Source organism: Oryctolagus cuniculus, chromosome 9 (assembly GCF_964237555.1).
Source record: "Oryctolagus cuniculus chromosome 9, mOryCun1.1, whole genome shotgun sequence".
NCBI classification, from domain to species: Eukaryota; Metazoa; Chordata; class Mammalia; order Lagomorpha; family Leporidae; genus Oryctolagus; species Oryctolagus cuniculus.
This window is the reverse complement of record NC_091440.1, coordinates 82,234,421-82,258,544: the sequence shown is the minus strand read 5'-3', so window position 1 is coordinate 82,258,544 and position 24,124 is coordinate 82,234,421. Positions and strand designations below refer to the sequence as shown.

Below are 24,124 nucleotides of genomic sequence, written 5' to 3'. Positions count from 1 at the left end.
CAGGCTTGGCAAATGCTATTGACAAGAAGTCGGTACTTCCGGACACAATGACACGTTGTCGTTAATGGGTCCTCTGCCCTTGTTATGGTTTCCACAAGGGAGAGGTCAGGCTGCAGGTGATGTTTGCTTATGTTCTGCTCCACCTGGCTCCTTCGTTAAGACAGCCTCAGGGGTTCCTTGTCTCTGGAAGATCTGCCAATATGTGGCAATGAATGTGTTCTGTACTATGCCATGTTATGGCACCGGCATGTATTACCAGTTGCCATGCTTCTGTGCTAATATTTTTCTGGAGATTTATTTATTTGAGAGGCAGAGTTACAAAGAAAGAGGGAGAGACAGAGACAGAAAGAATTTCCATCTGCTGGTTCCCTTCCCAAATGGCCACAATGGCGAGAGCTGGGCCAGGCCCATGCCAACAGCCCCAAACTCCAGCCCAGTCTCCCATGAGAGAGACAGGGACCCAAATAAGTGAGTCATCGTCTGCTGCTTTCCTGGGCTTAGCAGCAGGCACACCACCACGGGATGCTCATGTTGCATGCAGCAGCTTAACCCGCTGGGCCACAACGCTGGCACCCTCTGTGCTAATAGTTTAACTCTTGTATTTACTGAATTTCTGGGGAGACTAACATATATGTGATTATACAAATTATTGAAATATTTCATTAAATACTGGTATGTCACAAGCTAGTTCGAAAACCTCCGTTTAGAGAAATGGTGAGTTTATAAGAGCGATGATGAAAAAATTACTAGAATCATCGTCAGCTTACAATCCCTCTCATTTTAGGGGTTCTGAATGATACAGGGGTCAAGACTGTATCATCATTTTGTGTGTTGACTATTGCTTCAAGTTGGAAACGTTTTCTTGAGTTGTTGTCTCAATGGTATTTCTTGCTTCTCGTAATATAATAGGACAGATAGACTCTGAATTAAGGTAAGTGGACAGAATTCTGTTAGGCTACATTTAATGTGGGGTCTTTAAATTGTTCATGGAAATGTAGATTACGAGAAAACGACAGATGGATTTCAAAACTTTTTTGCACCCAGATAAGCTTATCTTTTAGTTCCATTTCCCACCAAATGTTTGAAGTATGCTCCTTCGAGAGAAGAGAGCAGGTAGTCATGCTAGTACCCTCATGCGTCTCCATCGCTGTCAGCCCAAGGACATGCCTTTCCGAAGGCAGCGAAAGAACTGAGTCCTCTGTGCTACAGCCTTGCAACCTCTGGGCCTGTGCTGCGAGAAGCAGTGGGCTGGACTCTGTTTTGCAGTCATGCTGCCACCAGGGCCCACAAAGCAGAAAGGAGACTTGTGATGGATATTAGGCTAACTGTCGAAGAAAAAAAAGCATCGACTTTAAAGTCATTCACTCAGTGAATATTTGAGAGTTGTTATAGAACTATCACTCAAACTTGCCAAGAACACCGTTTCTTTTTTTAAATTTAATTAGAGTAACATAGCTTAAAATACATGACATGTATTCAGAATCATTGAGGAGCCAGCCATCTCTGAGCAAATCTCTCCCAATCATGAAAACTGTATTCTACTTCTCTTCTACTTTTCTCTCTCTCAATCTCTTTCTTTCTTTCTCTCTCTCTCTCTCTCTCTCTCTCTCTCATATAGATTGCTATCATAGTTTAACCAAGTCTAAATCATTCAGGTCATTGGCAAATTAGTTATTAAAAATTCCTGGATACCTCCAGGGTTCTAGAAATATAAAGAACTATCTCTTTTTATAGTAAAATACCCTTAAGCCTGCTCTCCTTCATAAACTTAATTGCTGCTTTCTGTTTTTGTTTTCTGATTCTTTTGAACAATATGGACAAATCAGTTGATAGCTGTTACTCATATTGTCAGAAGGAGGAGTTGTCAAGAAGTTCATGGAAAGTAGATATTATGAAAAACTATTTTTTGAAATATATGAAGTGCGTATATTTCAAAATTTTGCAACAAACATTATTGTACTTTCTAATTTCATTTTCCATGGAGTGTTAAAGAGCCATTGGGTGCCCAACCTTAGGAGCCTTCACCCATCTGTGATTTGTTGCTTTCCATCTAACGTACATTGAGAATTGTGTCTAATGCAGGAGAAAATGGGTTCTATCTGGGGATGCGTCAGTGAGGTGCAGGACATCAAAGGAAGCTCTCTGAAAGTCTAGGTTTTGGATGTGCAGAATTTCTGGGAACAAGCAGAACATTATCTGGGAACAAGACAGTACATTATTTGAGAGTGACTATTAAATGTATGCAGAGATGAATACTGCCCGGTTGCTATTGTTTAGGAGTCTCGTGTTAAGGAAAGTGCTAGAATGGGAATTAATAAACGTAGTAATACTGGACTCTGAATGACCTTGGGCAGCCTTTTTTCTCCATTTCATCCACTCTGAAATGGAGACGGCAGCGCCTACCTTACTGGGTTACTATGAGGACTTCATGAAATATTTTATGGAAAATGCCTAACGTAGTGTCTGAGTCAAGTTCACTGACCGCACGTGTGTGAGTTCTCTTTTCTGCACTTCCCTTAAATGTTGTTTCCTCATTGGCATCTATGAACAGAGTAAAAAAGACAAAATGCTTTCTTCATATTTCCACAAGACTGTAACATTCTATTAATTGAATGACAGTCACACCATCTAAGAAGTTGGTCTAATAATAGCATTAGCAGCTTGACGCTGGCAGAGTACAAATTTTGAGTCAGGTGAACTCCAATTTAGATCTAGAAAGGGGAAGACTAAGTCTTTATTTCTCCAAACACAGACACCTCCGTAGGCATGCTATTATCTTAGAGTTGGTTTGATGCTTTTTAACAAAGTGTCCACAAAATGCCACCCATCCATCTCAGTTGGCGCTTTAAAAAGGCACTCCTGAGCCGGCGCCGTGGCTCAATAGGCTAATCCTCCACCTTGCGGCGCCGGCACACCGGGTTCTAGTCCCGGTTGGGGCACCGGATTCTGTCCCGGTTGCCCCTCTTCCAGGCCAGCTCTCTGCTATGGCCCGGGAGTGCAGTGGAGGATGGCCCAGGTGCTTGGGCCCTGCACCCCATGGGAGACCAGGAAAAGCACCTGGATCCTGGCTCCTGCCATCGGATCAGCACGGTGCGCTGGCTGCAGCGGCGGCCATTGGAGGGTGAACCAATGGCAAAGGAAGACCTTTCTCTCTCTGTCTCTCTCTCTCACTGTCCACTCTGCCTGTCAAAAATTTAAAAAAAAAAAAAAAAGGCACTCCTGGAATTCAGGGTACCCTGGGACATCTTTGCTGGGGTCTGGTGTGCCACAGTCAAAGTGTCCATTTGTTTTTAGATTTATTTATTTACTTGAAAGAGTTATATATAGAGAAAAGGAGAGGTAGAGAGAGAGAGGTCTTCCATCCGCTGGTTCACTCCCCAGTTGGCCGAAACTGCCGGAGCTGCGCTGATCCAAAGCCAGGAGCCAGGAGCTTCTTCCAGGTCTCCCACGCAGGAGTAGGGGCCCAAGGACTTGGACCATCTTCTGCTTTCCCAGGCCATAGCAGAGAGCTGGATCAGAAGTGGAGCAGCTGGGACTCGAACCGGCACCCATATGGGATGCCTGCACTGCAGGCAGCAGCCTTACTGACTATGCCACAGTGCCGGCACCTCCTTTTGATAAATCGAACATTTTTTTTTCCTTCCTGTGAAGTGTCTCAGTTCATCAGTCAATTCCCCTTCCATGCTATTTTGTAATTCCAATCTACATTGCTAAAGAAAGCCTTTAATTACCCGGAGTAAATTCAGAATACAAAATTACTTCGGTTTCTCAGTCTTCACAGCTGTGTGAGTGAAGAAATGGATTTTCATCGACCCTCGCAGAGTTCCTCTGTCGCAGACAATGCTCACTGACAGATCAATTAGTTACACTTTTAGTTTGTTTTTAAGTCAATTTACATTTTCCTTCTCAATCTCCTCTTTGCTTCTGAAGGTGCCATAGTTAAGTTTGTCACAAGCTGGTTTCGTCTGTGTCATTTAAAATCAGGTGACTGCAGATTTGAACCCAATCTCTTTTTCTGTACGAGTTACGAGCTATGTCAACAGATGGTCAGTGTTTCATTTGCCTTACGGGTGTACAGTTTCTCACTGCCCATTGGCTTCCAGTGGGGATTCTCGGCTGCTGCTTTTGTCTGCAAGAATACAAGCTGGTTAAAACTGTCTGTGCTCGTGGCCAGGAGCCCCGAGGTTCCCGGAGCACAGTTTATCTCCCACCCTGTGTTATCTTTGCTGTTACATTTCTGCGGTCACGGGAACGCAGCCCCAGCCAGTGAGACGCGTGGGGTCGCGCATGGGTTCAGTATGCTTGGACTGTTTATGAACAGCCGTGAGGGTCGGGCTCATGTTCCTGGAGTGCTTTGAGCAGCTTTACTAATCCGTCAGCATAGTATGTTCTTGTGGATAAATATAGACATACGGGCACTCTGCGAGTTGTAGGTCACTGTCTTACTGTGCAGCTAAAAATTGTCGCCTGGGTTTGAACGGTCTGCCCTGGGCGGAAGGCCTGCTTTAGTGTGTCTTCTACTGTAGCTCTTTCGCACCTGACTAAAAATACACCTTGGGCCAAAAATACAAGAGCCCAACCTTGTGGCCGAGACACTTACGGTGGCAGTGAGCGGCAGGACCATGGAGCCCGTCATTATGTTCTTCTGCTTTGGCACCTAGTCTGTGTAAGCTGTCCCAGACGCTTAGTTTGGGTTTCTGTTCAGGCCCATGGAGATTACGACAGCTTGTTGGAGACGATCCTGTGTGATCAGCTTCATCAAAGGGCTCGGTAGGTATGGGAGGCTGGTGATGTGTGCAGTGGCTCAGGGGCAGTCAGCACCCACCAGGGGCCAGTGAATTCGCTTCAGGTTCTCAGCGAATGGGGGTGGGGGAGCAGTTGTCCGTACAGACTGGAATTTGCTTAGAATGCCGGTGGGGTTGAGAGAAAGGAGTAATGCCTTTTACGTCTGGAGTTGGGACTTGCAGTGTTTTGGGAGCGAGATCTGGTTCTGTTTGTATCTGAGTCTATGAAACAATCAGCTGTGATGTCATGGAATTTTTCTGTGCACTTGGCTTTCACTAAAAGATTTGCTATGGCCATACTGTAAAATTGCTGATCTGTAACAACAGCTAGCTTATATTTGGAAAGTAATTCATGCTACCATATTTAATATTACAGCGGAGGTAGCTTGTATGCTTGATTTCTTCTAAAGGCTAAGGTAAATACCCTTACTTGTTTTCTTCTAAGTATTGTGATCGGCCTGAAGCAGTTTTTCCTGGCCTTTGGGCCTAAATTTCCCCAACATGTAAACAATAAGATGTTCTTCTTTTTTTGTTTATGAGATAATAAACAGAACCTCCTGGGTTAACCAACATTAACTGGGTCCAAAGTACATGCCACTGTTTTCCCTTATCAGAGTATTAGCATGATCCCTTTAGTTCTCCCAGAACATTTTAAACAATATTTTACAATGATTCCAAAAAACGAATGAGAGGAGACATCCATGATAGAGAGTTAACTGCATGCATCTTGGATATTGACTGTTTGACTTTCTACTTAATGACGGTAGGGAAAGTTCACTGGTAAGTGGCAGAAGCACAACATACTGCTCTAACAGAGGAGACACATTCTGTTCACTACAGACCTAGGAGACGGAGTGTTTGTTCATGATTCACTGCACCACCTGTAATGAAGCTATTAGGTATTTACTGATGATAGCATCCTCTTCTATGAAGAAAATCCTTCTCAGTTATTGTTTCATCCCTTATTTTGTGGTTTGTATAGAGGAAATGTGCACTAAGGAACTTTTTTCTCTCTTGAGATTTTTTTTTAATGTGTAGCAAGCATACACGTTAAATAATAAAAAACATTGTGCCAGGTGTTTGGAAAAAATGCTGCATCATAACAAAACTCAGGGGAAATGCTTACTATTGCTATTGTGCATCCCTTGGGAATGTTACTGACCCTACTGAGTTTTAGCTCAACAGACCTCCCCTGTGGTCTGCTATATTTTTTTAAAAAAATGATTTTATTTATTTGAAGGGCAAGTTACAAAGACAGAGAGAGAGGCAGAGGGGAGGGAAAGAGAAAGAGAGAGAGATCTTCCAACCTCTGGTTCATTCCCAAAGTGTCTGCAATAGCCAGGCCTGGGCCAAGCCGAAGCCAGGAGCTTCATCCAGGTCTCCCATGTGGGTTCAGGGGCCCAAAGACGTGGGTCATCTTCCACTGCTTTCCCAGGCACATTAGCATGGAGCTGGGTCAGAAGTGGAGCAGCCAGGACTCAAACCAGTGCCCATATGGGGAGCTGGCATTGCAGCAGGCAGGTTAAGTCCTTATACCACAAAGCCAGCCCCCTGCCAACTCTCTTGACTCTTTTTCCACTCGTTGCCTTTCTTGCTCATGATATACAAGCTTTACTTTTCTAAGGGATCAGCAACAGCTAACCTCTTTCCATGTGTTGGTAGGTTTATCACCATCTTAGATTATGTAAATTTCTTGCAGGCTTGGGTCCAGTGACTTTTACATACTCGCTGCATGTTTCCACCATCACATATGCATTAATAGAACCCAAAATCAGTTTTATTAAATGAGCATGGACGTAAGTAAGCCCACAGGAACCAGCAATTTAATAAATGTTTTGGTCTGATAAAAATCAAACACTAATGAAACAAGAAAAGATTTCCCTTATGCAGTTAATTCATTGAACAAGTGTTTATTGAGCAATTGTTTATATCACACTTGAAGTCCTTTGCTTGCCATAGAGGTTGGAAGTGTACATTGTATTATCATGAATATTATACAGTATGTATTTGCATCATTTCTATTCACATGCACATATGCTCATCATTATACATATATAGGTGTATATATTTTATAATAGAATGTTATAATGTAAACTATGTACCTGTGCATATGTGTATAATCTTACAGTATGATGCATATCATATTAATGAAGACATCTGTAACACGAGGTTCTCCTTGAAGTTCCTCTCCACCCCCAAGCACGTAATCTTCAAGGGAATAACTAGAACGTCCGGTTTGCAGCCTTTATTTGTTCAAATATGGCAGCCTCTGACGCTGCCCTCAGGCTAGGCAAGCACACACCCGGCCTGCACAGTTTCAGTGTCCCTGTGTGTTGAGCCCCTGTGCAAAGTCCCCGCCAGCTCAGCTACCAAAACGTCACCCTTCATGTTCTTCTCTTGTCCTCGCTACCTGATTCCCATGTGGTTCTAGCTCAGGAGTAGCTGGGTTTGTTATCTCTGGTAGGCCTCAGTCTAATGCCTAGGAAACAGTGTGTCAATGCCTGCTGACCCCTCAGAGCCTGTGTGACTTGACCTCCAGTAAGAAATACACTTGGCACTGCGTGACCCACAACACACACACACACACACACACACACACGTTTGTAGTCACAGACAGGCTGAGAACACAAGCTTCGGGGGTCAGGGCTTACTTTCCTAGGCAGGACGCTGTCACTCTGCTGTTTTCTCCAGCTCATCAGAACTGGGCTGGGCAGCGCCCAGGTTCTGGTTCCCTGATTCAGTACTGGGTCACAGCTTGCACTGAGACACGCTCTGTTTTAAAGACCCTTTAGCCAAGTATTCCCAACACACCGTTAGTCACGTCCTCAGCTGAAGACACGGCTGTTGTCCTTAATAGAATTTTCTGCTCCTAGGCAGGTCGGTGTTTTATTTGTGAGAGAGCATTGCTTGGTAGCAGAAATAGCTCTCCCAGTGCTCCTGGCGTGAGTCATGGGTTGAACGCAGGGTTTCTAAGCTGGAGATCATTTATGACCTTGTACATCTTAATGCTTCCTTACTCCTGATGCCACAGATAATATGCATCATGCTAGAAGGTGAGGATACAAGAGGATACAATAAAACTTGAGTGTGGTGGGGGAGGCAGTTAGAAAGCATATGTGTAGTAGGTCATAATAGGTCAATAGGGAGCCAAAACTCTGGATGAGGGGGAAAGTCGTACGGAAAATCAGCAGGGGGAAGTACCAAGGGCTAGCTGGCCAGAATGACCTCTCAGAACTAACAGAAAGTGAGCCACCGTGACCATCTTTTCCCCACTTGTGTGATGTCTCTAGTCTTCGTGTTCCAGTTCTCTTCCACCTTGAAGCTTCCCTGACTGTATCAGGAGTTGGTTCTAGGTCACAACTTCACTTCAGGGTTACCATCCCAGAGAAGCCTGCACCCAATCACAAATAGATCGCCCCCGTTTCTCTCTTGCAACAGCCTTTCTAGCACTTCCCATTGTGTGAAATTCTACTTCTCTGTGTGGTTATTTGACAACGCCTGTGTCCTCTGCGTGCTAAGGCAGTGTGAAGGCTGGAGCCATGTCTGTTTTGCTGCCCATGCAGATAGCACAACTATTGGAGTGGAGTGGACCTTCAGAAAATATTTGATGACTGAATAAATGACCAAACAAATGGATGGACACTCTTCCAAGTTCTTGTGCTCTTCCATTGGCTGTTCAACTTGGTGGCATCTTGTGGCTGATTACATTTTTAAAATCCTTCAAATTGTTCTTTTTAATTTGTCTTTGTATTCCTCATGGAACTTCGCAGAGTGCCTTCTATGTACTAGGATCTCAAAGCAAATTTGTGTTTAATGCAGTGATTAATCCTACTTACAGTATTTTGACACAAAATACTTTTGAGAGGACTTGAACAATTTTGTAACACAGCACGAGACAGGATGCCCATGTACATGACATGGTACCTGCATTTGTCCTTGCTATGCGTTATTAGGTGCTCCAAGACCACACTATTCCTTCCAGCACTGTTACGCAGAATGGTGTAGGACTTGAAACCTTACTGAATGCTCCTGAACCTGCAAACCCGTGTGATCAAACTCAAATTGTAGAGAGAATGTTCAAATTTTTTATATTTTTTTTTTCAAATTGAGATTCTAAGATAGTAATCTTTCATTATTGCCATTATGAGATATAGGGAACTTTTTATAAATGAGATTTATCTTTTAAAAATGTTTCTATTATGAATATTTCAAATAAACACTAAAGGAGAAAGAATGGTACAATAACATTGTTATTACTCAGGTGTGACAGTTATCAATATTTCATCATACTTGGTTATTTGTACTTTTTCTCTTTGTTAAAGTATTTTGAATCAGATGTTGACATCATTTCATTATATTCCATATAATCAGTCTGCATTCTAGAAAACATAGATCTGTTCTTACCTACCCAAAATTCCTTTATCATGTCCAACAAAGTTAACCATAATTCTTTGCTATCATCTACTATTCAATCCACATTTAAAGTTTTTATTTTTATAAATAAGACCTCTTAAAATTGGCTTGTTTGAATCAAGAGTCAAAAAGATCCACAAGTTACATTTGACAGTTATGTCTCTTAAATTTCCCCATTTTCATCTCTTCTATTGATTTGTAGAAATTGGAAGTTTTTAAGAACAGAATGCACTTAATTCTGGATGATCTCTTTGGCTTCTGTCTGTTGACATTGGACTTGTTCGTGTGTCCCTGAATGCAGACATCAGCTCCCGTGTTCTGCATGCTGGGTGAGCATGGACACAGGGTCGTGGATGACTTCCTCTCTGCTACATAGCCAGAGTCATTTGTGTTCTTTACTGGGAGGCTTGAGGACCTCCGTGTCATTCCCAGGCATGCATAGCCCAGTCCTTGGTGTTTGGGTACAAGATCTCTAACAAATATCCTGCCACAGGGAGGGAATTTTAGGAAAGCTTCTAGTGTTTCTCATTGTGATAGCTCATCATGAAACACATACTGCAGGCTTTCTGGATTGGGCAGGGTGAGGTGATAGGATTTCTGATGTGTTTACTTAGCCATAGGATCTTCCTACCTGTTCTGAGAGACACCATCCTGGTCCATACCCTTATTATTATTATTATTGTCATGGTAGGTGCAGTCATCCTTCAATTTGTGCTGTTCCTCCAAAAAGCTTTTTTAAAACCCCATCCTACACAGCAACATCAGGTCAACATTCTTGCTAGAAACCCCCTGGCTCCCAGTTGTCCCCCAGTTGAAGTCCATATCCATCAGCTTGCCATTTAAGACCTTATTTATAATAATAACAAGAATTAGAGGCCTACATTTTTATAGGAATTCAGAGTTTAAGGTTTTCATGTATATTGTTATTGAATTATTTCACCCATACAGACACTGCATTGTGGAATTGGATAGGTTCAGGTCATCAAATGTTATGCAAGCATAATTATTTAACCAATTGTTACAGATACTGTACTAAACACAAAACACTATCTTATTCTGTCGTTGGGACAAAGACAAGACTCTTGTGTTGTCTTTTTTTTAAAAGATTTATTTATTTATTTGAAAGGCAAAGTGGCAGAGGCAGAAGAGGCAGAGAGAGAGAGAGAGATCTTCCATCTGCTGGTTCACTCCCCAGATGGCTGCAATGGCCGGAGCTGTGCTGATCTGAAACCAAGCGTCAGAAGCTCCTTCCGGGTCTCCCACGTGGGTGCAGGGGCCCAAGGACTTGGGCCATCTTCTACTGCTTTCCCAGGCCATAGTAGACAGCTGGATCAGAAGTAGAGCAGCCAGGACTAGAACCGGCACCCATATGGGATGCCGGTACTGCAGTCAGTGGCTTTATCCACTACGCCACAGCACCAGCCCCTTTTGTTGTCCTGAGGACAGTACAGTTCCTTGGTGACGTCAGAGTTTGAACATATATTGCTAAGGTAGATGTGTGTGGAGGGAGGGTGACAGAAAGAGGTGGTTAGGTTACCCCTTTCTCATTTCTGTCTATCCAAATCCTGCCTGTCTCTTAAGACCATGTCAGGTGCCAGCCAATGCCCTAGGCCTGCCTACTCAGTGTACCTGAACATACATCAGTTCTAGGCAAGGGCTAGTGAAATCCAGACTCCCAGTAAATGATGTGTTTTTAAAAATTTAATACAATTCTTTAGTTTTCAGCTAGGGATAAAGACAAGTTTTCTTATGTGTCTGCCCAGGGTTTAAGGAGTTTCCCGTCTGAAAAGGTGCGTGAAAGCAGAGAAATAGTGGAGGTATAGCTGGACAAGTCAGAGTATTTGTAGAGCTTTCCTCTCTAGGGGTGAGGAACCTTTTTTCTGCCAAGGGCCATTTGGATATTTATAACCTCAGACGCGGGCCATACAAAATGATCAACTTAAAAGTCAGCCGGCTATAGATTTATTGAATTTCAAGCCCCACCTGCAGTTGCCTTGGCACAGCCAGACCAAATAACTTCAGGAACCTTATATGGCCCATGGGCTGGACATTCCTCACCCTTGCTAAATGACAGATGATGGCACCTCACTAATTCATGTTAATTCAGGGGAAAGCAAGCCATGATTATGAAGTGTGTGAAGTGTGGAACTTTTGAGTAAGTGATGCTTTGGGACATTTTCAGTGCATACCTTTGTATCGTCATCGATTACCCCAGATTGAAAGGACAACCTGGCCTAGCCTCTTTGAGAATAACAGGTCATGGGGCCAGCACTGTGGCGTGGGGGATTACAACATGGCTTACGACAGCAACGTACGGAGTGCTAGTCCTGGCTGTTCTGCTTCTGATCGTGCTCCCTTTTAATGTGCATGGGACTGCAACAGAAGGTGGCCCAAGTACCTGGACCCCTGCCAACCACATGGGAGACCCGGATGGAAGTCCAGGCTCCTGGCTTCTGCCTGACCCCAGCCTGGACTTTTACAGGTGTTTGGGGAGTAAACCAGTGGATGAAACATCTCTCTCTCAGCCTTTAAAATAAAATGAATAAATAAATCCAAAAAGAACACTAGGCAAGGACTCTGGAGCCCGGGTGGTATCAGTTCCCAAGGTCACACAGAGCTACACTGGCACTCAGAACTTTGACTGCAGGGTCAATGTTCTTTCCACTGTATTTTGCCTACAAAGCACTAACTTTGTTGTGGCAGCTACAAAGTTATCAGTTTTTCTGTAGGCAAATGAAATTGAAAACAATTTTTTCAACTGGATTAGTTGTTCTCCTTTGCTTTCCTATTTACTTACACTGCTGGTGTCAGGATATGGTCTGTGCCAGCAGCTCTGGCATTGCCTGGAAACTGGTGAGAAACGCACATGACCCAGCCCCACCCTAGACCCTGACCCAGACTCAGGGACCCAGCCTCCCAGGTGACTCCCAGCTGCTAAAGATTCTGAACACCAAGGACTCCCGTTGTAAGTCAGCCAATCTTCTTAAAGTAAACACCAGACGATCAGAGGTCTTGTCCATTTGATCCCAAGTGTTGAATTCATGGAGTTAAAACGTATGCAGTTTTGCTGCATAAAATGAGCCAATAGTGGAGGAAAATTAAAAGGAGAAGAAAATGAGAGCGGGGTAGGGGGAGGGGTCAGAGAGGGACACGTGACGGAGGGCAGTTTGTCAGTTCTATGGGGAGAGAAAGGAAGTTGAAATTCAGGATTATCCTGCCTCTAGCAGGTTATTCGATCTCCTTTTGATGAAAAAGGACCTTGAAATGTCAGTGTAACCTCATCTTCCTTTGCTCACAGATCTTGGCAGCTGTTCTTGCAGGCGCTGATGACAGTACCTACTTTGAAAATCAGGGAAAGCCCGTGTAGTTGCATCTTAGGGGATGACAGACATTTATAAAGGAAGCCACTGAAGCGTTACTGTCATTCTCTAAGATAAAATATGGGAAGGCAGAGGAAGAGAAAAAAAATAACAGGGCAGCACTCCCTGCTCACTTTCTCTTCATCAAACTGCTTCGCTCTCTCCAAGGCATTTAGTCTTTGGGAAAACAAAGACAAAATGGTTTTGAGATGGACTCAGGTGGAAAGAAACAAAAACTGGGTCTTCAAGTGCCCTGGCCCCTTGTTAGGATGATGGGCAGGTAATGGTTATATCATCAATGCAGCCAGAAAAGGATAGTGTCTGAATCTTCCTAAGATGTGTCATTAATCAGATTTCGTCTACTTGTTCTGGATCTCAGTGCTTGATCTTTGCACTCTCAGCCTTTTCCAAAGCCCTTGAATGGCTAGAAGGCTCTTTTTAGTTCAAGTGGGCAGGAAGTCAGGTGCGAGGAGCACCTTGGCCCGAGGATACATTGATCTAGAAGAACTCTATCTCTAGGACACCTCATTCTCCAAAGCACATTTATATTTTATTTTTGCCATCCCCTGAAGTCCCAAAATTAGCTTATGCCAAAGCAAAATCTGTAGATAAGGCAGCTTATTCAATCTTTATCATAAATAACTGGCTTGGTTTTGTTTTGTTTTGTTTTTTAAAGGAGACTTTCTTTTTTAAAGATTAACTTATTGATTTGAAAAGCAAGAAGGAGAGAGGGAAGGTGGGAGGAAAATAGAAATCTCCCATCCACTGGTTCATTCCCCAACTGCCCAAAGCAGGGAACCAGGAACTCCACCCAGCTCTCCCAGATGGATGGCAGGAGGCCATGTTCCTGGGCTATCATCTGCTACCTCCTCGGAGCTCTTGCAGAACGCTAGATGGGAAGCACAGAACAGCTGAGACTCAATGCAGGCACGCTGATACTAGGATGCAGGTGTCCTAAGTGGTAGCATAACCCACTGTGCCACGATGCCCACCCCAGCTGTATTAAAAAAAAAAAAAACCACAGGTGGGAATCTTCTGTGATACCACTGCAACAACAAGTGGTGACTGTGTAAAAGACAGAATAAACATGCAACGGAGCATCATGCAGCCTTCAAGAAGGCAGCTCTTCAATATGCAACACATGGCTGACCTTGAAGGCATGATGCTACGTGGATAAACTAGTCACAGGAGGGCAATATTGCATGATTCCACTTATAGAAAGTCTCTAAAATAGACACATTCATAGGATCCAAGAATAGAATGGGCATTGCCAGGGACCGGAGGTGAGGGGTGACGCGAAGTGGACATAAAGTTTCAGGTGAGCAAGGTGAAGGAGCTGCAGGGGCTGCTGCACAATACCACGACCAGCAGCAACGGCTGTGCACTTAGGAGTCGGCGGGAGAATCTACTTCATGGTAGGTGTGCTTGCCTCGATTACATACATTTTTTTTTTTTTTGACAGGCAGAGTGGACAGTGAGAGAGAGAGACAGAGAGAAAGGTCTTCCTTCTCCGTTGGTTCACCCCTCAATGGCCACTAAGGCCGGCACATCGCGCTGATCCGATGGCAGGAGCTAGGTGCTTCTCCTAGTCTCCCATGGGGTGCAGGGCCCAAGCACTTGGGCCATCCTCCACTGCCTTCCCAGGCCACAGCAGAGAGCTGGCCTGGAAGAGGGGCAACCGGGACAGAATCCGGCACCCCGACCGGGACTAGAACCCAGTATGCCGGTGCCACAGGCGGAGGATTAGCCTATTGAGCCGCAGTGCTGGCCAGATTAAATACATTTTTAAAAGACTGGGAAGCTTATGAGATAGCAGACAGATAGGGGTTCAGATCTTGGGTTGACTCCTTGGTGACTTTGCGTGGATGACTTAATGCCTCTGAACCTGCGTGCTCTTGTGTGTGATGGGAGACTGTTTGGCCTTCTAGGATTAAAGATAGCCCCTGAAATTTGAAGGAACACAATTTGGGGACTGTGGGAGAGTTACATTGAGTAAGAGGAAGGAAGAATGTATTTAACCCATACAAAGAAGAGAAACATTTCACATGACCAGAATTTTACGGAAATGAATTAAGCAAAAGTAAATGTACCATTGGGTATGTTTTTCTTCCAAGGCAAAAAAAAAAGTTTCTTTCTTTCTTTTTTTGGACCTGATATTCTTTTCTTGGTTTACTTCAAAGAATGTAAAATTACTTAAGGATTGTCCATCACTTTGTTAAGTAATCTTTTTTTAGTTGCTCAAACTAATTGTTTCTTCTTATCCCAGAATTTTCCGTTTCTTAATAATGTTCCTCAGGGGAAAATAATTCTTTCTGTCATGTTAGGAGGATTTTTTTTCTTTTTACTCTAATTTTCTTTGCATGCCTTCAAGGTGTCTGGTCATTTTGAGTGTTTGCAGCTCCTTTTAACATACCATTTCTTAAGTGCCCTCATAAATGCACTAGTAGACAGTTTATTATTGCTCTAAACACAGTGTGACCTGTTCCCACAGTAGCTGCGTCATCTTTCGTGTGTTATGTTTTATGAAATGTTCCTGTAATACCAGTAAACAAAATAAGTCTTACAGGAAGAGGGATTTGGGGGGCAAGTGTGAGCCTAAATCAAGACCCTCTAGCCTGTAGTAATTAAATCTGGCCCTCGGAATGAGCAAAATGCATCAGGTACTGAAAACTGGCAAAGTGCGTAACTTACATCCAACTGTGAACAAAGAAGTCTCATAAATTTCCTTTTTTGTTGTAAAGTGAGGTTACATTAATCTCCAGAAAGTGACCATTAGTTACCACATAGACTCTCGGGGTCTTTTAAACATGATTTTTAAAATTTCCTGTGCTTGGGGTCAAACTCCAGTAGTGGGAGCATCAGAAAGGGCGTTCAGTGGTTTTGAAAAACTGGCTCTGTTCACATCTGTCTTTGTAAGCTGGTAAAAAAGCTGGCAAAACAGCCCTGTCTTCCAAGGAGTATGGTGTGGAGGGAAGCAGAGAGGCTGTGTGACTACTGAGCATTTTTTTTTTTATTAAAATTCCCATCTCGATGCAAGCTGGCACACAGATAGGAGACAGGCCAAAGGGACGGATCTGAAAAGTGTTGCTGCCCCTGCCAGGTGCGTCTGGATTTTCTCACACCCCAAGAATATATGCAGCCTTCGTTTCTCTCGGAAGCAGCCCCAAACAGTGGCAACTGAATGCCCTGGGCAAGTAGGGGAGAGCAGGTTCCTCCTCCAACCACTTGTTCTACTTAACTTTTCATTTTTGTAGACTTGGTTGCAGTGTGACCTGTGTGTGTGTGTGTGTGTGTGTGTGTATAGAACAGTTGCTGTTACCCCACCTTAGTACAATGTAAGTTCCTATAACGCAGGAGTCATTAGCTGTGTTCAGTGCTCACTTCCCAGTAGCTAGAACAGTGCCTTGTTTGCTAGATTCTGGTTGAAATGAATGAATGAATGAATGAGTAATGAATGATGGCCTCTAAGGAGAGATGATGTTATCTCTCTGAAAATATAACGGAAAAACCAATTGTTTCCCTGCAACATTCACTGCCACTATTAGCCTCTAGGGCTCTTATGTGAAGAAAATCAGGTTAGTGTTTCATTTCTTTTCAAGTGTCAATTTCAGTGTTGCTGCTTGTATTGATGATGCTGCAGTTAGGAAACTAGTCCTTCCTGGAAATGTTGGTAGCTCAGGGAAATCGTACCGAACTTCTGAGACCGCTGAGAGCAGGCAGCCTACAACTTAAAGTGTCAGTGAAATTGGGGGAAAAAATAGAATTATGTTCAAAAGGTCATTGTGTGGCCAGAAATAGATCTACTAAAGAGGAAATGAATGGGACCTAGAAGCCTAAAACAGACTCCTTGAATATTAGGGACTAGACTCTGCTTACTATAAATAATAGAGAACACAAAATACCTCCTAAAGCCACCCAGCAAAATCAAAAAGGAAAAGAATTTGGAATAAAAATAATGAAAAAACATCAGCAAAATTCATTTAGAAGAAAGAAGTGGAGAAAAAGCAGAACATGTTTAATCTAAGGAGAAAACATCAATGAGAAAGTATAAACAGGCAAATTTCAAAAGGATTCAGTGATGAGAACCCTAATTAGTAGATGAAATAATGCCCTTCCCTTGTACCTCACCTCAGTGCCCTCCCCAGGAGCACTGTTTGGATGACTTTTCAGGGCATCCAAGCCATTATGTGAGACTAGAAAGATGGGATAAGGGGCCGGCACCGTGGCGCAGTAGGTTAATCCTCCGCCTGCAGCGCCGGCATCCCATATGGGCATCGGTTCTAGTCCCAGATGTTCCTCTTCCAGTCCAGCTCTCTGCCAATGGCCTGGGAAAGCAGAGGAAGATGACCCAAGTGCTTGGGCCTCTGCACCTGCATAGGAGACCCAGAAGAAGCTCCTGGCTCCTGGCTTTGGATCAGCCCAGCTTTGGCCATTGCAGCCATTTGGGGAGTGAACCAGTGGATGGAAGACCTTTCTCTCTGTCTCTCTCTTTCTCTCTGTCTGTAACTCTACCTCTAAAATAAATAAGTAAATTCTTAAAAAAAAAAAAAAAAAAAAAAAAAAAGATGGGATGAAGAAAAAAGGAGAACAAAGACAGCTGAAGCTAAAAACTTGATCACATGGATGCCTCTAGAAGTGGCTAAAAGAGGTATAATCTAGGTGTGCTTTACCACAATTCAAAGTAAATAAGAATATATTTGCTTAAAAATAATATATCCTATGCAAGAAATTATTATTTTTGTAGATGTTTTAAATTTATGTAAAAGGCAGATTGACAGAAAGGGAGAGACAGAGAGAGCTCTTCCATCCACTGGTTCCCTCTCTAAATGCCTGCGACAGCCAAGAATGAGCCGAGCTGAAGCAAAGAGGCCTGTACTCCATCTGGGTCACCAATGTGGATGCAGGGAATCAAGCAATGGGGACATAAAATGCTGCCTTCTGGGATGCACATTAGCAAGAAGCTGAGGCAGAACCCAATCCCAGGAACTCTGATACAGGAGTGGACATCCCAGACAGTGCCTTAACCCATTGTGCCACAACACCTACCCATAACCAAGAAATTTAAATAGCAGTTTTTAATACAGCAAATTATTCCTTCAGCAACTATGAGGGTACTTATAAAAGTTTATAGATAAGCAGAACTGGAAAAATAAGTTTGTTTTGGTGCAATGAAAAATTTAAAAAAGAAGCAAATTTTTGTTACATAATATGCATTTTCCATGAGCTTTTTGGAGACCCCCTGGAAGATGAGATTAAAATGACTTGTCAGGACTCTCTCACAGCAAGGGATCTAGATTTCCACAGACCCAGCATAAAGAGAAAGCTGACCCTAGCTCGGGGCAGCTGGGTGGTACTGGAAAGGTGGAAGGAAAGGTCCCAGCCCAGACCCAGCCAGGTGGTGAGGAGATATTGACCCTGACCTTGAAGGGTAGGCACATGTGCTTGTCAGGCAGGGCAAAGAGTAAGGAAAGAGCACTAAGTCCCATTACTGCCTGCCTTTGCAAAGCTGAAAATGGGGCCTAAGTATGACTGTTACAGAATGCACGTTTTGTTTTGTTTTTTACAATCAAAGGCAAATTTCAGTTTAAAATCAGACCCATGAATAGATTTAATTCTTTTTCTTAAAAAAGATTTATTTATTTTGTTTGTTTTATTCAAAAGGCAGAGCAACAGAGAGAGAGAGAGAGAGAGAGAGATCATCCGTCCACTGGTTTACCTCCCAAATGGCCACAATAGCCCAGGCTGGGCAAGGATGAAGCTAGGAGTCAGGAACTCCATCGAAGTCTCCCATGTGGGTGGGCAGAGGCCCAAGGAGCTGGGTCATATTCTGCTGCCTTCCCAGGTGCACAGTATCAGCACAGCCAGGACTAGAAACAGCACTCTTGTTTGCTATGCAGATTTCACATGCAGCAACTTAATCCACTTGTACTACAGCGCCTGCCTGTAGATTTAAGTCTTGAGAGCTGCCTTCTTAGGGGCCATGGATTTATTCCTGTTAAACACTAGGAAAAAAAACTTAAATGATTTTAAAATGAAAGACTTTCGGGAATTTATATCAATCTGTTTCCCACTTATTTTTACCTTTCTGTGAGCCTCAGGGTCATCACCAAAAACATGAATTGTGGCCAAATGCTGGATCAATGCCTCTATCCTGTGAGACCAGTAGGTTCAGGCAACTGCGTTTTTTAAGTTCTGGGAGCTTTCTAGGTTATGCCATTCTCTGTCTCTTCTGCTGCCGCTGGTGTTTCTCCCATAGGAGTTATACCTCTTCCTTAGAACTTTCTGTTTTCAGACCCTCAGTGTCCCTCTGTATCCATTGGGGACTGGCTTCCAGAGCCCTGAAGATCCCCAAATCCATTGATGATCCAGTCCCTTGTACAAAATGCTGTAGGAGTTGCATAGAACCTGTGCAATTGTCCCATATACTTTAAATATCCCTAGTTTACCTATAGCTAGTACAGTGCAAATACTATGGAAATTGTTGCTACACTGTGTAGGAGATAGGGAAAAATTCTGTACCTGTTGAGTACAGACATTGTTTTTTAGAATATTTTTGATACACAGTTGGTTGAATCTATGGATGTAGAACCCTCAGATACACAGGCCAGCTGTGTTGTAAACTTGGAAACTACACACACTGTCTAAGTTAGGTACAGGTTAAAAGCAAACACATGCAGGCCGGCACCGCAGCTCAGTAGGCTAATCCTCCGCCTTGCGGCACCAGCACCCCGGGTTCTAGTCCCGGTCGGGGCACCGGATTCTGTCCCGGTTGCCCCTCTTCCAGGCCAGCTCTCTGCTGTGGCCAGGAGTGCAGTGGAGGATGGCCCCAGTGCTTGGGCCCTGCACCCCATGGGAGACCAGAAGAAGCACCTGGCTCCTGCCATCGGATCAGCGTAGTGCACCGGCCGCAGCACGCCGGCCGCGGCGGCCATTGGAGGGTGAACCAATGGAAAAAAGGAAGACCTTTCTCTCTGTCTCTCTCACTGTCCACTCTGCCTGTCAAAAAAAAAAAAAAAAAAAATGCTCCATCAGGATCTAAAGATGGCAATGTTCTAATGTGTAGACTCGTATAGACTTTGTCACTCAATTTTGATGCTCAAGGACCATGAATTTGTTGGCTCTCAACTCTGTTGTCAGCAGATAACTGCATTCCTGAAAGTCACCATGTCACGATGTTTAGTTTTGAAAGTTTTCCTGACAGAAGTGTAGGATTTGTTATGAATGAATGATGGTAGGATGAAGAAGAGCTACTGAAACTTGAGAGAGGGTCAGGTTCAAGGACACTTGCCCCATTACCCGTCTCTGTGTCACCATCTGCCCAGTTGATCTGTGTGCAAAGGACGGATAGGCACGGTCTGCCTCAGTCATGCTCTGATCCGGTGCAGGGCTCTGCCAGGATAGAATAGTTCCAGCTCACGCAAGCTGTCCACGCAGTCCTTTGTCAGCCAAAGAGATCTGGCTTCGAAGTACAGGTGCGCAAGTTTTTTGTTTTTTGTTTTTTGTTTTTTTACAAAAGCACTGAATTTCTTTGACCTTTGAAATGGAAGACGCGTCTGAGGGAATGTCCTGGTGTCTGAATTTCAGCTACCAGATTCAAAACACAGCCTGTGGGAGGATTCTGGTGAAAATTCTGACTACACTTGTGGCTTTTGGGCCCCGGGGCCCTGTGATTATGAATCCATTCTTAAATTGTACATTCCATCAGCCCCATTATTGCTGTCTCCTAGAAATGGATTCAGTCTTGTGGAACAGCAAAGATGATACGAAGTTGTACTTCTAGTGGACGTTTTAGGTTCAATATTCTAGTCTCTGTGGCGTGATACCCTTGATACGTTAGGAACTGACGTGTCTTGCTGAGAGTTAGGGTCTGGAGGCCTTCCACTTCCACAAGGTGCCTGCACCAAGAGAGTACGAGGCAAAGCAGAGGAGTGGCCAGGATTTAATTTTCATCACCTGATTTTTGATTTGTGCCTCCAGAATCAACAGCAGCTTTTAGTAAGCTGTTCCCAGTGCCATCTAATGAATGGCTCTTGCACTGCACATACTGCACCTGGTTTATTTTTAAAGATTTTTGTTTTATTTATTTGAAAGGCAGAGTTACAGAGAGAGATGGAGACAGAAGCAGAGACAGAGAGATCTTCCCTCCACTGGTTTACTCCTCAGATGACCACAGTGGCCAGGACTAGGCCGTGCAAAAACCAGGAGCCTAGAACTCCACCCATGTGGGTGGCAGGAGTGCGAACATCTTCTGTTGCCTTCTCAGCCACATTCGCAGGCAGCCGGATCAAAGTAGAGCAGCTGGGACTGGAATCTGTGCCCCTATGGGACGCTGGGTGTCACAGGTGGTGGCTTAACCCGCAATGCCGCAGCACCAGCCCTGTCCCTGTTCCTGAAGCCCCTGGTGTACTGACTCCCCGTGAATGACTCAGACCCCAGAAATAAAGTAAGATGCTATTTCTAGCTAAGAAGGAGATTTCTTATCTCTGTACAGGCTCCATGTCCGTGGATTCAGCCGTCCTCAGATCAAACATACTCAGAGAAAGAAAAAAAAGCCAAGTATGCTGAACATGTACAGACATTGTTCCCTAAGCAATGTAACAATTATTTACATGGCATTCACCTTACATCAGTACTCTAAGTCATCCTGAGATGTGTAAAGAGGGACAGCTGTGTTACATTTGGGAAGTACAGTCGTGACACAGAACGCTTAAAGGATCCAGCTAGAAGGCTATGTAATTCCGTTAGACTCGGAGTGCCAACTCCCAGTGATAGGAGAGGATTCTGTGAGGCTAGAGGAAGGGTGGGGACAGAACGGGACAAGCAGGAAGGCTTACATGAGAATAGTGTGCTCAGGGGCCATTCAGGGCAGCAGCAAGACTTGGACATAGGGTCCAGGAAAACTGCTGAAGGCACCCTCGAAACCAAGCCTATGTGTGTGAGGCCTGAGGATGACCATTTAGGCTTCCTGACAGTTTTGAGCAAAATAGTGTTACGATGAATGCCATGCAGAAGGCAGATTAGTTTTGTGTGTAAATGAGATGGGATAACGTCAGCCAAGAGGCTCCTTTCATAATCTGCTCATAGATTGCCATAGACCTCGGCTAGGCTGTGGCAGATGAAAGTGGTAGCGTAAGAAGAACTTGGCATACAGCACGTTCTATGGCTGTGACTTGACAGCCCATATTATTGCCTTGTAGTGGTAGTTGAGACCTGGAGGGATCCTCCAGAAAGACGGAATCCTTCCACTGTGTGTCAGGTTAGATGAATTGGAGAGGAGGAGGAGGTAGGAATGATAAGGGAGAATCATCCACATAACACTTCGGAATGTGTGTGTGAGTCAATAAAAGAAACAAGGTACGTGTGTGTGTGCCTCTCTCAGCATTGGGCTGGACCTAGAAACAGGGTAGAGAAACCACTGCTTGTAGTTTCCAGAATGCTGCTCAGCTTTCTTGTCGAACTTGGTGTCCCGTTTGTTGTCAGTGACATCACCATCCTCTTACTTTCCAAACCAGCAACTTCCAGACTGGAAATTCCCTTTTATCTTGATTCTTTTCCTTGATCTCTGTATCCAATCACCTGGAAATACTTTCTCTCTCTCTTTAAAGTCCATTTTATCATGATCCTGTCCTCAGCATCCTCTTAACACCTCTATCCTAAGTCTCCTTGCAGTTAGATTTCTTTCACTGGGCATTGATATCTGGCCATCTTACAAATACCTGGGTGGAGGCAGGTGGTGTGTGCTAGAATTTAATGTGTCAAAGTATTGTAAAAAAAAATTAAAAAGTACTGAGACATGAAATTTGCTTTTATAGACAAAATTTTTTTGTAGTAACTGTCTAAAACATTTGGCTAACTCCATTGCATTCGACATGGAAGCCGCTCCCCAGAGGCCCTGGTGTCTGCCACTGTGCAAGATGTAACCTAGAGATTCTGCACATTTTATAAAAGATGAAGAAGCGCATCTCAACGTGAACCAAGTGTGGTGAGGGTGAAAAGTGAAACCCACACTTGGATGGCAGAGGCAAGGCACTGCCTGAGGCTTCTGTATTTCAAGACGTGGATCCCTTTCTGGAACAAGAGCCAATAGAGCTTCTGAAAGTTGGGTTTTGGAGAGTTGTGGAAAAAAAAAAAAACAGAGTCTTTTCCATTTTATTAGTAATCAACGAGCTCCTGACAGTAAGAAAACCTGGACAAGATATGACTTCCTTCTCATATAAATTATCTTAGTCCATTTTCCTGGTACATAAAAAAAATGATGCCCCAAATATCTTAAATATGGTTGGACTTACCAGCGACACAGTAAACTTAAATATAATTTACCTGAAGCAGCATGGTCATCAGAAGGATTTTGATTAAATGTGGTGTAATGCTAATCTAATGTAATCAAAATAACTAAACTCTGATACCGTTTCTAAAGGATAAAGCTAGGTTGTGAGATTAAGTATGACATTCTTGATATGATTCATATCCTTATGTTTATGGTGTAATGCAACCCATCTGAATATTCATGATGTTATTTTCAGCCAGTAAGAACATCCATTCTGTTTTTCAGCTTCTCCAGTTGGCAACGGTTATATCAAGCCGCCAGTTCCACCTGCTTCTGGCACACACAAGGAGAAAGGGCCGCCAACCATGTTACCCATCAGCGTGGACCCAGACAGCAAACCAGGAGAATATGTCCTCAAGAGCTTATTCGTCAACTTCACCACTCAGGCTGAGCGCAAGATTCGCATCATCATGGCAGAGCCCCTGGTGAGTGTGTGCCACAAAACCCACCCCTTTCTCCATCTATCAATGCACTGAATGCAGTCAGTTCTCTGTGTCCATAGGTTTCACATCTGTGGATTCATCCAGCTGCAGACCAGAAATCTTAGGGGTAAAATTGTATTTATAGTAAAGAATTCCAGACTTTCTTTCTTGTCATTATTCCCTATTCCCTGAGTAGTACAATACAACAATGATTTTCATGGAATTCACGTGCACTGGGTATTTTAAATCATCTAGAGAGGACTTAAGGTTTATGGGAAGATATGTACAGGTTCAGTGAAAATACTATGACCTTGTATTTGAAAGATTTGAGGGTCCGGCCGGCGCCGCGGCTCACTAGGCTAATCCTCCGCCTAGCGGCGCCGGCACACCGGGTTCTAGTCCCGGTCGGGGCACCGGATTCTGTCCCGGTTGCCCCTCTTCCAGGCCAGCTCTCTGCTGTGGCCCGGGAGTGCAGTGGAGGATGGCCCAGGTGCTTGGGCCCTGCACCCCATGGGAGACCAGGAAAAGCACCTGGCTCCTGGCTCCTGCCATCGGATCAGCGCGGTGCGCCGGTCGCATCGCGCTGGCCGCGGCGGCCATTGGAGGGTGAACCAACGGCAAAGGAAGACCTTTCTCTCTGTCTCTCTCTCTCTCACTGTCCACTCTGCCTGTCAAAAAAATAAATAAATAAAAAAAAAAAAGAAAAAGAAAAAAAAAAAAAAAAAAAAGAAAGATTTGAGGGTCCAAGGGCAAACTCTAGCCCCAGAGATGCCAAAGGATAACTGAATACAAGACTTGACCACTGTCACAAAAGGTGGA

The 24,124-nt window shown here is 44.0% G+C and overlaps 1 protein-coding gene across 7 annotated transcripts in view; it reads left to right on the top strand.

The window, feature by feature from the left end:
- FRY (FRY microtubule binding protein) overlaps nucleotides 1–24,124 on the top strand; it is a 492,126-nt gene that overhangs the window by 243,010 nt on the left and 224,992 nt on the right. For 6 of the 7 annotated variants that reach the window (XM_008273531.4, XM_070049049.1, XM_070049050.1 and 3 more), the window contains one exon: nucleotides 23,109–23,308. In XM_008273531.4, the coding sequence (XP_008271753.3) occupies nucleotides 23,189–23,308 (120 nt within the window). In that variant the 5' untranslated portion in view covers nucleotides 23,109–23,188. Of the gene's footprint in view, nucleotides 1–4,298; nucleotides 4,771–23,108; nucleotides 23,309–24,124 lie in introns of those variants that run through there. The other variant, XM_051831817.2, reaches the window with a different exon arrangement.